Source organism: Dasypus novemcinctus, chromosome 7 (assembly GCF_030445035.2).
Source record: "Dasypus novemcinctus isolate mDasNov1 chromosome 7, mDasNov1.1.hap2, whole genome shotgun sequence".
NCBI classification, from domain to species: Eukaryota; Metazoa; Chordata; class Mammalia; order Cingulata; family Dasypodidae; genus Dasypus; species Dasypus novemcinctus.
Window position 1 is genome coordinate 45,003,038 of NC_080679.1, and position 14,715 is coordinate 45,017,752.

Below are 14,715 nucleotides of genomic sequence, written 5' to 3' on the forward strand. Positions count from 1 at the left end.
AGCCCTTGCAGATATTAAAACATACTGTAAAGCCTCTATAATAAACAAGTAGACCACTGCAAAAGAATAGAAAGTCCAGAATTAGATCCCCCAAAATACTTAAAGTTGTATATGACAAGGTTACCATCTCCTATCTTTCAGATAAAGCTGGATTTTTAAAATAAATAAATGGTACTGGAACAACTGGATAGCCATTTGAGAAAAGATAAAATCAGAACCATATCTTATACCATACTTAAGGAGAAAACCTCCAAATGGACTAGATATTTATGTAAGAATGAAGTTATACAAATACGAGAAGAAAACATGGGTGAATTCCTCTTTAACCTTGGTGTACAGAAGGTATTTTATAACTCAAAATTGAGAGAAAATAAGATTAAAAAAATATAAAGTATATAAAAATAAAATTTTTTTGCATGACAAAAATACAATAAACAAAGTCAAAAGTAAATGATAAAATGGAAAAAATATTGGCAATATATAAGGGTAAATGTCCCTAATATATTTTTAAAAATCCTTAAAAATTGAGGGACAAAGCACAAAAGCCCAACTGAAAAATGGGAAAAGACATTAAAAAAACAAAAAAGAAAAAAAAAATGATGTAGGCAGCAGACTTGGCCCGGTGGTTACGGCGTCCGTCTACCACATGCGAGGTCCGCGGTTCAAACCCTGGCCCTCCTTGACCCGTGTGGAGCTGGCCTACGTGCAGTGCTGATGCGCGCAAGGAGTGCCCTGCCACGCAGGGGTGTCCCCTGCATATGGGAGCTCCACGTGCAAGGAGTGCGCCCCCTAAGGAGAGCCGCCCAGTGCGAAAGAAAGTGCAGCCTGCCCAGGAATGGTGACTGCACACACGGAGAGCTGACACAACAAGATGACGCAACAAAAAGAAACACAGATTCTTGTGCCGCTGACAACAACAGAAGCGGACAAAGAAGATGCAGCAAATAGACACAGAGAACAGACAACCTGGGGGGGGGGGGAAGGGGAGAGGAATAAGTAAATAAATAAATCTTAAAAAAAAAAAAAGATGTACTGGCCCTCAAGTATATGAAAAAACATTTAAAGTCACTCATAGTAAAATACAAAAAATACCACACTAAAGATATAATGAATTTTTCATTGAGCAAGGGGCCCAAACCTGGAGTCCATGGGATCTGTAGATGGACTTCAAAAACTCTGTGAACTCCATGAAACTGTAAAAAACTGTGAGTACTATAAAGGTGCTATGATAGATGGAAAAATGGCTACCCAGAAGATGCCCTTGCTAAATCGTTGTGAACTTAGCCAAAAACAACAACAAAAAGTAATTAAGCTAAGCATCTTGAGAGGAGGACCTTTTCCTAGATTACCCCGGTGGGCCCTAAATCCAGTAACAAATATCCTTATAAGAGACACAAAGAGGAGAGACACAGAAGAGAAGGCTATGACCATGGAGGCAGATTACAGTGATGCAATCACAAGGACTGGATTCTTTCTTCCCTAGAGCCTCTGCAGGGAATGCAGCTTGCCTCCAGAACTGAGAACTGAGAGAGAATAAATTTGTTGTTTTAAGTCATTCAGTTTGTGGCAATTTGTTATGGCAGTGACAGGAAACTAATATAATTTTCTGGAGGACCCATAACTTTCATGAGATTCTTGAAAGGTAAAAGAATCTCTAATACAAAGGGTAAAGCAGAAGTGTCGATAAAGGAACCAGAAATTTTAAAAACCCTGCAGAAGTAGTTATTAGATAAAGTCCCATAGCCAGTAAATATTGACGTCCTCTGATATCTAATTCAATATTCACTTCATTATCTTTTGGGGTTCAACCCTACAAACACATTAAAGAGGGTGACTACCAACATATAATGTTAAGCTATTTTTAACAATAGCTTGTTGAAAATATAGGTTCCCAGGCTCTACCCAAAATGTAGTAGTAAATCATCACTTCCAAGGTAGAAGTGCCCCTACCCATCCCCCCCACCCCACACACCATATATTTAAGCTCCTCTGATAATTCAAATGTACAGTTAAGTTTGAGAACCACTATAGGGGTCAGGGTGGGCAAACTTTTCCTGTCAAGGGCCAGAAAGTAAATATATTAGGCTATGCAGGCCAAGAGAAAAAATAGAGTATGTTTGCAGTTACTTATATAACAAAACTTGTTTTTATGAGAAGGATACCAATATCTGTTTAAGTGGGCAAATGAAATGCAGAAAGGATAAACCGGAATCTAAAGAAATTGGGTATCCATAGGAAGTGGGTGAAAATGGGATAGAAAGAAGTGGTAATGGCAAAAAGGTAGTAAGGATGAAGAAGTTGACACTTCTCTGTATATAGCATTTTGTATAGCTCTGGCTATACCCTAGAAATGTTTCATCTACTCCAAAAGTAAACAGAAACAAAACAAGATGTGACGGGAGAGCAAAATGAATTACAGACAATAACAAATTAATCTAACTAGATTACAAATGAATGACATAACTAAATTGAAAGAAGTGGGGAAGAAAAGAACAAACATAAAAAGAAGTACACATAAATGCTATAATCTAGTTAGTATGTTTCTCATGGGGGTATGGGTTAGAAATTCTGAAACTACCTTATGAATATGCTAGAATTGAACAAATTGACAGCCAGAAGTTGGAAGGTCCTCTGTCCTACAACCATGAGAAAAATAATTTTTCTAGTAATCTGGTGAGCTTAAAAGGGGTTTCTTCCCCAATAGAACCTCTAGTGAGAAACACAGCAAGCCAATACCTTGATTATATTTTTAAGTTCCTAAGGAGAGCAACTAAACCATGCCTGGACTCCTGGCCCACAGAAAACTAAGAGATAATATATCTGTGCTGTTTGAAGCCTCTAAGTTTATGGTAATATTGTTACATAGCAATATATAACAAACTCAACACAATACAAATGATGACCATTTTTAGTCACAGGTTTTGGTTTCTAAATACCATTCTCCAATCAAAGGAACCAGCTCTTGCAGAAATGCCTGATTCCAGAAATGGGGGAAGAAAAACATGAGTCTGAAAAATCTTGTGTTTTAGAATGTAAGGAAATGTTCAAAACAGTTATGGAGACTTGTCAAAAGGACACAGGAGTCAACCTGAAGGAAGCCCCAATAGCCAAATTTGGAATGATTTGAACAGAATAAATATTCATAGTACTGGATTTTAACCTACACAATAAAATAAGTATCCATGAGCCCATACTGATATAGATAGGGGGAAAGGGATATCATACGGAAAAGATATTCCCTACAGAAGAATTCTGATTAAAAAACGTAGAAGGAAAGAGGAAAATAGAAAATTACTATTAAGTAAAACACCACAGTAATAATTGTTGGAGGCAAAATCCACCAATGAATGCTAAATTTAGTGGGCTGTTTGAGGAGAAACAGGATGCATAAATGCAAAAGTATCTCCTCCAATGTTCATTAACTATATAAAGGGAAAGATAGTAACTTTATAGTGAAGAAACCTAGCAGACATGGCCTTACTCAAGATCAACACCACTAGTAATGACATATTGACACGATGAACCCATTGATATGATGCAATAAGGACACATCATTTCTAAGACATTCTTGCCACAAATGTATAACTGCATTATAAACATGAGAAAACATCAGACAAACTCAAATTGAGGGGCATTCTACAAAATAACTGACAAGTACTCTTCATGTTAGAGTTATGAAAGATAAGGAAAGGCTGAGGAACTGTCATAGAAAGGAGGAGGCTAAGGAGAAACAAGAACTAAATGCAGTATGGGATCCCAGATAGGGTTCTAAAACAGAAAAAGGGCATTAGTGGAGAAACTGGTGAAATTAAAATAAATCTATAGTTTAGTTAATATTATAGTAGTGTTAATTTTCTAGGTTTGATAACTATATAGTAGGTATGTAAGATATTAAAATTAGGGTAAGCTAGGTAAAGCATATTTGGCAAACCTCTACTATTTTTGCAATTTTTCTTAAGTCTAAAATTAATTCAAAATAAAAAGTTTAAGAAAAGCCCTTGGTGCTTTATTCACTCCTAATTTTTTTTAAGTTTCTCTCCCCTTCCTCTCCCTGCCCCATTGTCTGCTCTCTGTGTCCATTCACTGTGTGTTCTTTTGTGTCTGCTTGCATTCTTGTCAGCGGCACCGGGAATCTGTCTCTTGTTGCTTCATCTTGCTGTCTGCTGTGTATGGCACCACTCCTGGGTGAGCTATGCTTTCCTCTCTTGGGGCAGCTCTCTTTGTGGGGCGCACCCCTTGCACATGGGGCTCCCTTCTGTGGGGGACACCCCTGGATGGAACGGGACTCCTTGCGTGTAGCAGCACTGTGCATGGGCCAGCTCACCACATGGATCAGGAGGCCCTGGGTACTGAACCCTGGACCTCCTATATATTAGGCAGATGCTCTATCAGTTGAGCCACATCTGCTTCCCTTATTCACTCCTAATCTGCTTCTCTTTCATCTTCCCTTCTGATGCCATCTGCTGGTTATTGTTTTAAAATACATATCAAGCTGAAAAATGTTTTTTTTTCCTTCTTCTAAACTTTACTGTGAAAACATATATACAAAATTTTCCATTTTAACCACTATCGTGTGCAATTCAGTGATATTAATTACATTTACAATATTGTGCTACTACCACCACCAACAACCATTATCAAAACCTTTTCATCACCCCAAACTCTGTACCTATCAAGCAGTATCTCCATTTCTATGCCCCTCAACCTACCTCACCTCCAAACTTCTAGCTGTTGGAAATCCACTCCCTGTCTCTATATATTTGCTAGGTATTTCATATAAGTGAAATCATACAATATTTGTCCTTTCTTTTGTGTCTGGCTTGTTTCACTCAAAATGATGTCTTCAAGTTTCATTTATGTTATATCAGAACTTGGTTTCTTTTTACAGCTAAATAATATTCTACTGTATAAGTGAAAAGGTAGTAATTCCATGTTTAATTTTTGAGGAACTGCCAAACATTTTACATTACTACCGCATCTTTTTTGTTTTCCTGTTATTTTCTGTTCTGTTTTTAAATTATTTTTATACTTTATTGTTAATAATAATGGCCATCCTAGTGGATAGGAAGTGGCATTTCATTGTGGTTTTGATTTGCATTTCCCAACATCAATGTCTTTTTAAATTTTTTTTTTAAGATTTATTTTATTTATCTCCCCCCGTTCCCCCCATTGTCGGCTCTCTGTGTCCATTTGCTGTGTGTTCTTCTATGTCTGCTTGTATTCTCATTAGGTGGCTCCGGGAACCAATCCTGGGACCTTCCAGAGTGGGAAAGAGGTGATTATTCTCTTGCACCACCTCAGTTCCCTGTTCTGCTATACCTTATTTTCTGTCCTCCGTGTCTCTTATTGCGTCAGCTCTCCACATCAGCCGGCACTCCTGCACGGGGCACTCCTGGCATTCCCATGCAGGGCAGCACTCCTGGGTGGGGCCACATTGCCATGTGGACTGGAACTCCACGTGGGCCAGCTTGCCCTTACCAGGAGGCCCTGGGCATTGAACCCTGGATATGGTAGATGGGAGCCCAATTGGTTGAGCCACATCCATTTCCCTCTTTTTAAATTTTATAAAAGAAACAAACACCAATACAATTCTGAAAATACTGTCCCAAATATGATCGCGTTCTCCAAAATAAGTATTTTCTATTCTTTAAAAAAGTGGTCCTTTAGTCATTTCAAACATTTAACGTAGGGTCTAAATGGTTATTTGCCTATTTACTTTATGTTCACATCTATCACATTCATAGCAGTATACATCAGGTTTGCACAACCACTGAATTTTGTTGGGATTTTTACCGAGTCTTACAGTGATTATTTAATGTCTGAATCTATAAAATCTCATTTTGTGACTTTAGAGAAAACCTCCTGTAGCAGTTTGATATTATTGATGAATTCCAAAAAGAAATATTGGATTATGTTTGTAAACTGATCTTTTCCTCTGGGTGTATTAGATTATACTGGATTCAGAGGTTTACTTGATTATTAAGTAATCAGGTAAACTTCTTGTGCCAGTAGGGCACCTCTTGGTGGGTGGGGACTCATAGGTAAAAGACATGGCAAAGGACAGAGTTGATGGGTTTCTAATGTTGGAGTTTTGATGCTGGAGTTTGATGCTGAAGTCTTAAGCTGGAGCCCCAGGAAGTAAACACACAAGAGGAAAGAGAAGCAAGCCCTGGGAAGAGAGGAACCCTAAGACTGGAAAGAAGCAAGCCCTGGTAAGAGAGGAAACCAGGAAACCTGAATCCTGGCAGACGTGGGCAGCCATCTTGATCTAACTTGTGGAAATAGACTTTGGTAAGGGAAGTAACTTATGCTTTATGGCCTGGTATCTGTAAGCTCCTACCCCAAAAAAATACCCTTTATAAAAACCAACTGATTTCTGGTATTTTGCATTAGCACCTCTTTGGCTAACTAATACACCTTCATTTTGAAAATCTGCATTGTACAGAAGCACACGTATCTTTAATGTCTCCAGCCAAAAAAAACCTTACAGTTTATTTAATGTTTGTACTTTGGGGTACAACTTTTCTAGGAGGGCCTAACAAATGAATGGGAGGGGGCTATGAAATATTTTAGTAAAATGTTGCTTTCGTCTTGTGTAGAACATGTAGAATATGCTCTTTTACTTAAATATTTTCTTAAAAGGTAAAGATGCTTTGTTATAGTAGCTACAATAATTCTCAATCAAAATTTTCTGAAATTCTTATAATTTTTGCCCTATCTATTGGAAGCTGTATAACCAGCTATTTTCTTTGAAGTGTGATTTTTAACCTTCTCTTCCAAACCTCTTGCAAAAAAAGATTTCTGCTAGTGAATTTAGCAGACATCTACTATTTTATATGCCTGTTGAGCTGTGTAACTTAATATTTGAATACTTGATAATCTGTTTTATTATGTAATTGATAAAATGGTGATGTGTATTAATGTTAGTTCAACCATATATTTATACTATCAGGGAATATATGGTTATAGTTCTGTGGGAGAAATAATTTGTCAGTGCTCACCAGCTTGCAAAAACCTAGTGTGAGAGCATGAACATCTAAATGAATAATGAAATGCATTTAAAAAAAGAGAGAGAGAGATCTTTGAACAAAACACATGTAAAAGGGGATTTGGGTATTTGTGAGATAAGGTAGAAGGGTGAAAAGAAGTCCTTACTTTTAAAAGATACATACAAAGGTTTTTTTGGATTAAATGACCAAGTGTGGGAATTTTCTTTAAAAAATCCATAGTTAAAAGAAGAAAAAAGGGGAGTGGATGTGGCTCAACTGATGGAGTGTTCGCCTACCATGTGGGAGGTCCAGGGTTGAATACCCAGGGCCTCCTGACCTGTGTGGTGAGCTGGCCCACGCGCAGTGCTGCTGTGCACAAGGAGTGCTGTGCCCGTGCAGGGGTGCCCCCTGCGTAAGGGAGCCGCATATGCCAGGAGTGCACCCCACAAGGAGAGCCACCCTGTGCAAAAAAAGGGTAGCCTGCCCAGGAGTGGTGCCACACACATGGAAATCTGATGCAGCAAGATGAAACAACAAAAAAAGACACAGACTTCTGGTGCTGCTGACAAGAATGCAGGAGGACACAGAAGTAGGTGCAGTGAATGGACTCAGAGAACAGACAACGGAGGGGGTGAAGGGGAGAGAAATAAATAAAAATAAAAAAATTTAAAAAAAGAAGAAAAAAGGGTTGATGTAGTAAATATAGCAAAAATGTTGATAGTTGTTGAACCTGAAGGATAGATAAATGGGCATACTAATTTCTTTTTGTTTGGTATATTTAAAGTTTAAAAAAAGAGAAAAAAAGCCTCTTTTTCTTTGAGTCCAAAGGGCAGATAAACCACTATGAATTCTTCCAGAGACTAAGATAGGAAAAAAATATATTTGGGGGCAATAGATAGATAAATTATAATTTGAAAATTGTAATTTTAAAAATTATAATTTAAAACGTGGCAATAATAGCAATGGGAACTAAAACAATTTAAAGCCAGGCACTCCCAGACCCTCGACCCAAAAAAATTCTGTTCAGAGAATATATTTCTTCAAATCTTACCTAGATCATACCATGGTTGTTACATGTCAACAATATGTTTTTTTCCTTTCCCTCCCCCCAACCCTGCTGTTTGTGTCCAATCACTGTGTGATCTTCTTTGTCTATCTCTCTTTCTGTCTTCTTTTCTTGTTTTCTCCTCTAGGATTCACCAGGATTTGATCCTGGGGACCTCCAATGTAGAGAGAAGTTCCCTGTCACGTACATCACCTCAGTTCCTGGTTTCTGTTGTGTCTAGCCTTGACTCTCCCCTTTGTCGCTTTTTTTGTTGCATCATCATCTTTGCTGCATGGCTCACCATGCAGGCACTAGCTTGCCATGCAGGCATGACTTTATTGGGAGGCCCCATGGATTAAACCTGGGTCCTCCCATATGGTAGACTGAAGCCCAACTATTTGAGCCACATTCACTTACCAATATAAGTTTTATTGACATTCAAAAGTGTTAATTCTGGCAGAAATAGTATTTAAGTATATATTTTATAGTAGCACACAGAAATCACTATATTATCACTGAAATACTTACTGTTTAAGACTTGGCTCTTTTAAATAGAGAGGGGTACACCTCCTTTTTCTGTTTGGCAGCTCTGAAGATGGATTTTCTAAGTTATTTTCAGATTTAGGAGAATGATTTGAAACAAAACTAGTATTTGTCAAGTCTTGTAGTGTTCTGTCACCTACAAAGAGTATATTTTCATAAATACTTTTAATAAAATATATAGAGAAATGGAAATAGACATGGAAAATAATATAGTGGTTTGTAAATGAAAGGCAAAAAATTTTAAAACTAAATTATGGGTTATAGTTTAAAATATTACAATTCCACTGAAAAATCTATGAATCAGTTCATTTTTTCCCAACAATAGTGAGAGGAATTGAGACTTAAAATTTGAAGCACACTATCAAAGAAGCCTCCAACATTTTTATTCTGAAATTACATATAGGCTAACAAAAATTTTTCATGGTTCAATTCTTATTCATAAAATTACACAAATTACTGCACATTCATTCAATGTATATTTCATCAACTGTACACTCTATGAAAGGCACAACAAGGAGGATAAAGATAAAAGATGGTTCACTAGTCCTCCAACATATCCTGTAATTCTTGACCCTTGTACTTTGTTTTTCTGCCATGTTCCTTTTACCTTTTAACTGGAGCAGCCTTATCAGTCAAAATCGTAGTGTTCCACATACATATATTGATATGTTGGCTTCCAGTAGAAATGTTTTATTGATATAAAAATGTTTAATTTCACAAAATTTCTAATGACAAAAGATCTAATATTAAGGAAAAAAGTAGGATGCAAAATTTTATATATAACATGATTTCAAATATGTATTTAAAAATCCATTGATTAAAGTATGAATGCATATGCCAAAATATTGACTACAGTTCTTTCAGGTGGTTTTTGTGTTTGTTTTTGATTCTCAACTTTCAATTTTACGTATGACAATTATTTTAATAACAAGAAAAATAAAAGGAAACACTAAAGCTAGAAATCCTACCGATCCTTCAGGGCCTTCAAATGCTACCTACTTTATGTCATCTTTGCAGATTCTTCTAGTCACAATCACTTCCCATCACATTCCTTAGCATAATATTTGTGCTTTTACTAAACCATTTACCACCTATAACCATTATATTTTATACTTTTATGTATCCTGAGGAAAGGGAGATGGTATTGCTTATTTTTTAATCCTCTGCAGTACCTATTATTACAATACTTAGATCACATTAAATAAAAATACTGGAATGGTGAAACAGTCACACTCTTAAACTTGCAATTGTTTTGGTAAACAAAACCAGTGCGATCCTTATAAACATTTAAAACACTCAATGTCCTTCTAATACAGGAAAGAGGAAATTATCGGCCTTAAAGCCATTATTAGACAAGTTTGTGGTAAAGGCTGCATCAGTATTTTATGTGGTAAATGCCCAAGATACTATCTCAGTTATCTTCCCAAATTATTAAACTTTCTAAATTCTTTCATGTTGTTTCTATAGATCAAGCTACAAATTATGTATTATTTTTAAATTACATAAAACTATCAGTGATAATAGGAAATACCTTACATGCTAAGTAAAAAAAATAAAAGTCACTTTTAAAACTTAAATCACTTCAGATATTAACTTACCTATTCCTGATCTTTGCGTTCCCTGGCTGACTTTAAATTTTGTCTCTCTTATCTTCTTATGCGCATCATCACTTACTTGAAAGACTGATGAGTTCTTCAGGGCAAAATTTTCTGTTATTATTGGTGTTTTACTTAAAGGTGTTTGACTTTCATGAACAGTGTTACAGGAAGAATCCTGTCTGTTAGGTGAATATATCCGAGATAAAGATTTAAACATCTTTGCGTAAAGGTCTGGTTCAATTGTGACAATTTCCTTATTCTCCAAATTTTTTGTCTTATCAGTTTGTTCAGATTGAACTGACTTTCCCTGAACAACATCAGATAACATCTCCATTATTTCACAGCTGTGGGGAGAAGAGTCTATGAAGGTCTTCTTTTTCTTTGATTTGGATGTCATTCTATTTACTTTTTTGACCTTGTACTTTTCTTCTTTCATCACTTCCACAAAGGGGATATCCATTTTTTTATTCAGAGTTATAATGCTTTGCTTCTGATTTGTATGTAGTTCAATTTGGTTTCCAGGATCAAAATGGGACTCATTACTAATTTTTTTAAGACCTGATTCTAAGCAGATAGAAGCCTGTGAAGAATCTATTAACTGCAAAATAGGTTTGCTCTTCTTGCCTTTTCCCAAAATGTTCTTTGCCTTGGCTGATGATTCTTTCCAATGCTTTTTAACTAGTTTGTAAGGACTTGATGTTTGATCATAGTTTTCCTTTTCATTACTGTTGATTTCCATACAGTATCCACTGCTAATGCTTTGGCATTCAGTTCTTTGTTTAGATTTATTTATTTTAAAATCAGGATCTTTTGTATAGTTTTCTGGGCTGTGTACATGTTTGTCATTATCCTCATATATCTTGTTCATTTCTGAAATTAATTGGGTCTTCTGGTTTGCTTTCTGTCTAAGTTTCTTACCTATTTTTGATTCATTTTGCTGAACAGTTTGTATACCAGTGACATGCTTTTCCAAACCCAATATATTCTGGGTCCCACAATCATATAAATTTCCATTATCTTTGGTGGAAAGATCAGCTGTTTGAAATTCATTTGTAACTTTTAGGTCTTCAGAAACAGCTTTTTTATCCCTTTGGGTTAGAGAAAAGAAGTCACCTTTTTCTGGATCATGCATGCCTTTTTCATCATTCTCATAAATTTGGTTTGTTTCTGAAATTATTTCTGTCTTCCTATATACCTTTTGCCTAAGCTTCTTTTCTATTTTTGATTCCTTTTGACAAGCAGGTTGCATATCATGGGCATGTTTCTTCACACCCAAAACATTCTGAGTCTCGTGATCACATAAATTTCCACTATCTTTGGTGGAAAGAGTAGGTGTTTGAAACTCATTTGGGTCTTCGAGGTTTTGAGAGATTGTTTCTGTATCCTTTTGAGTTAGTAAGAAAAAGTTATCAGCCTTTTCTGGGCAATGCACACCTTTGTCAGTAGCTATATGATTCACTTCAGAAATCATTTCTGTCTTCTGATTTATTTTCTGCCTAAGCTTCTTATTTACTTTTGATTCATTTTGCTGAACAGGGTACATATCAGTTAACTGATTTTGCAAACCCAGCATACTCTGGGTCTCACAATCACACAGGTTTCCATTATCACTGGTGTGAAGAGTAGGTGCTTGAAACTCATTTGAGACTTCAAGGTTTTCAGAGATAGTTTCTTTATCCTTTTGGGTTTGGAAGAAAAAGTTACCTTTTTCTGGGCTATGTACATCTTTATTATCACTGTCATATATCTGGTTCATTTCTGAAATTATTTGTGTCTTCCGATTTACTTTCTGCTTAAGCTTCTTATTTATTTTTGATTCATTTTGCTGAACATGTTGCAAATCAGTGACATGCTTTTTTAAATACAGTGTATTCTGGGTCTCATACTCAAATAAATTTCCATTCTCTTTGGTGGAAAGATCAGCAGTTTGAGATTCATTTGCAACTTCTAGGTTTTCAGAAAAGATTTCCTTACCCTTTTCATTTGGGAATGAGTTATCTGTTTCTAACTTATGAATCACAAATGTCTGTCTAGAAGCTTTACTTTTATTACAAGTTAGGGAAATCTGACCCGTATCAAATTTACTCTCTTGCTGGAATTTATCGGAACTTTGGGAAAAAGAATATATTTCCTCTTGCGCATTCATTATATATTTTTTTCTCTTTTTATTACACTGTATACTTTGTCTGTCATCTTGATCAAAGCTGTTATCAGGTATTACTTCCCTTAGTATGTTCACCTGAGTCAACTGTTCAGTATTGAAAATAAAATTTGGATCTTCCAAATCCCCTTTTCCATCTAGAACAACAGATCTTCTTTCTGGTTTGTTTTCAATCTTTTCCTTAACATCTTCATCTGAAGTATTTTTAAATTGTCGCTTTGATCTTTCTCTCTTTTTTTCAGAGCTTGAATCTTTCACTTTTCTGAAAGTTTTCAATCCACAATCATTTGTTTTTTTATTACTTTTATTTTTAGTGCCTGTTGAAACTGTAATAATTTTGCTTATTTCACCAGCAGTTAAATCCATGTCTGCATCATACACAGTTTTCTGCAACTGAAAGTCATCATTACTCTGAACTTTATTCATGTCCTGTATATTAGGTTCAGTCATAAACTCAAAAGATGAAGCAGGAAGGCAATGAGGTATTTGCCTGTTAATATTTACTTCATCAATATGTTCATTTATCTCATTGCTCCAATTTAAATCTGGACCTGAAACTAGTTGGTGATCTAAATCTGTCACAAAAGGAACATCTGCAGAAGGATTATTTGACTCCCAAGAGGATACACGCTTCTTCCTTTCAGTCACATTACTAGGAGATGGTTTCTCTTTTCTATGACTTATGGACTGAACATTTTTCATCTCACTCATTAGGGAATTCTTGGAACTTTGATCTGAAAGAGAATGGCTTTCTATAAAATAAAGATAAAGAAAATTCAGAAAAAAGTAATGAAAAGGAATTTACTTTTTTAAAAAAATGAGATTAAAATCAAGCTGTTCCACAGATAAGATTTCTAACAATGTGTTGTTAAGATCTGTATACTACCAAGAAACTAAGATAACAAAAAAATGAAGTAGAAATAATGACAGTATACCTAAGTCATATTTTACATTTGTATGTACAGAAAATACATACTGAGAATGCATCTGCCTCACACCCAACAATAGAGTGTTGTTAACAGTATAGCTATTAACATATTTCTAGAGTGGCGGGAGGTAAGCACATTAACCCAAATCACAGTGATAATTCTGAAAAGGGTTACTATCAAAAGGCTAACAGCAGGCAGCTAAAATTTATATAAATTCAATATACATAAGTTTAACATATATAAACTTTCTGAAGCAAAAAAGAATTCTAAGCTCTAAATTCAATACAATTATGGCTCCATACCTTAATCCAAATATCTATGACAAATACATAGGCAACAAAGAATACACCATAGGATTATCATTTATAAATACCATATTAATAAAACATAAAAACTATCATTTTCTCCTGCTCAGTCATTACCCAGGCTCACATTTTTGTTTTACCACTAACTGGAAATGATCTTGAAGAAGTTCGTTGCACCTATCTAGACCTCAAATTTTCTTAGCAATAAAAAGAACAAGGTGAAAATAAATAAATTTATGGCGTCTTTCAATTCATATGGTAGGATACCAAGAAAAATCTCTTTAGGTCAACTCATTTCTAAACTGCTTCCACATAACAGTATTAGGCTACTATGCATCTAACACATAAGCATATTTAGTTTTAAATGGCAGAAGGTAGCAAAACTCCAATATAAGAGCTCTAACTTATTAACTGTACATCACTGACCTCAAGAAGAAAATATGATGGATATAACTATTTGATACAAACACTCAAAATAAATTTTTAAAACAATCTCACCTTTGGGAAGTATATCAACAATAGAAGAAATATGTTCTGAATTGTCTAAAATATTCTGATTATTTTCTTTAACGAATAACAATTCCAACTTTTCCTGAGTCGACAAAGTATGTCTATTTGATAATGAAGAGGAAATATCAGGTGATGTCTTTGGTATGATGTTGTCACAATGCATTTTCTCTTTAATGTCATCATCATCATCAGTTGAAGTTAATGGAACCCTAAAGGAAAGTGGAAAATTCTGGAATGAGGAATTTTATATTGTACAAAAATTATTTAGAAAATTGCACGGACAATTCTTTCTACATTCCATTTATTTAATATCCAACCAAAAACTCCACCCAGGTACCTTTTCTTGTTCAATGAAGACAATTATAGGTAGGAAATAGATAGCTTCTAGAAATGCAGAACTTGTTACGAAATAGGAATTTTTTTTATCCCCTAGTCACAATGGACATAAAAGGAGATATCTGACATAATCAATAGTTGGTTTATTAAATTACTATTAAATAAGTGTATTTCAAACATACTTACAAATGTGTATTTATTATATTTACACTTTGCCCAAACCTAAATTTAATTTTATGGAAACCCAAAACTCTGGCTTCAGAAGTAAATATATACAAAGTAAAGGAGAAATAAATTTG

General features: G+C 35.2%; 1 protein-coding gene across 4 annotated transcripts in view; it reads right to left on the bottom strand.

Moving 5' to 3' along the window:
- The window catches only part of SGO2 (shugoshin 2), a 45,961-nt gene that overhangs the window by 8,710 nt on the left and 22,536 nt on the right, over window positions 1-14,715 (bottom strand). For 3 of the 4 annotated variants that reach the window (XM_004458938.4, XM_058300405.1, XM_058300406.1), the window contains exons 6-8: window positions 14,069-14,289; window positions 10,176-13,088; window positions 8,563-8,713 (exon numbers count right to left, since the gene is read on the bottom strand). In XM_004458938.4, coding sequence (XP_004458995.3) covers window positions 8,563-8,713; window positions 10,176-13,088; window positions 14,069-14,289 — 3,285 coding nt within the window. The remainder of the gene's footprint in view (window positions 1-8,562; window positions 8,714-10,175; window positions 13,089-14,068; window positions 14,290-14,715) is intronic. The other variant, XM_023588907.2, reaches the window with a different exon arrangement.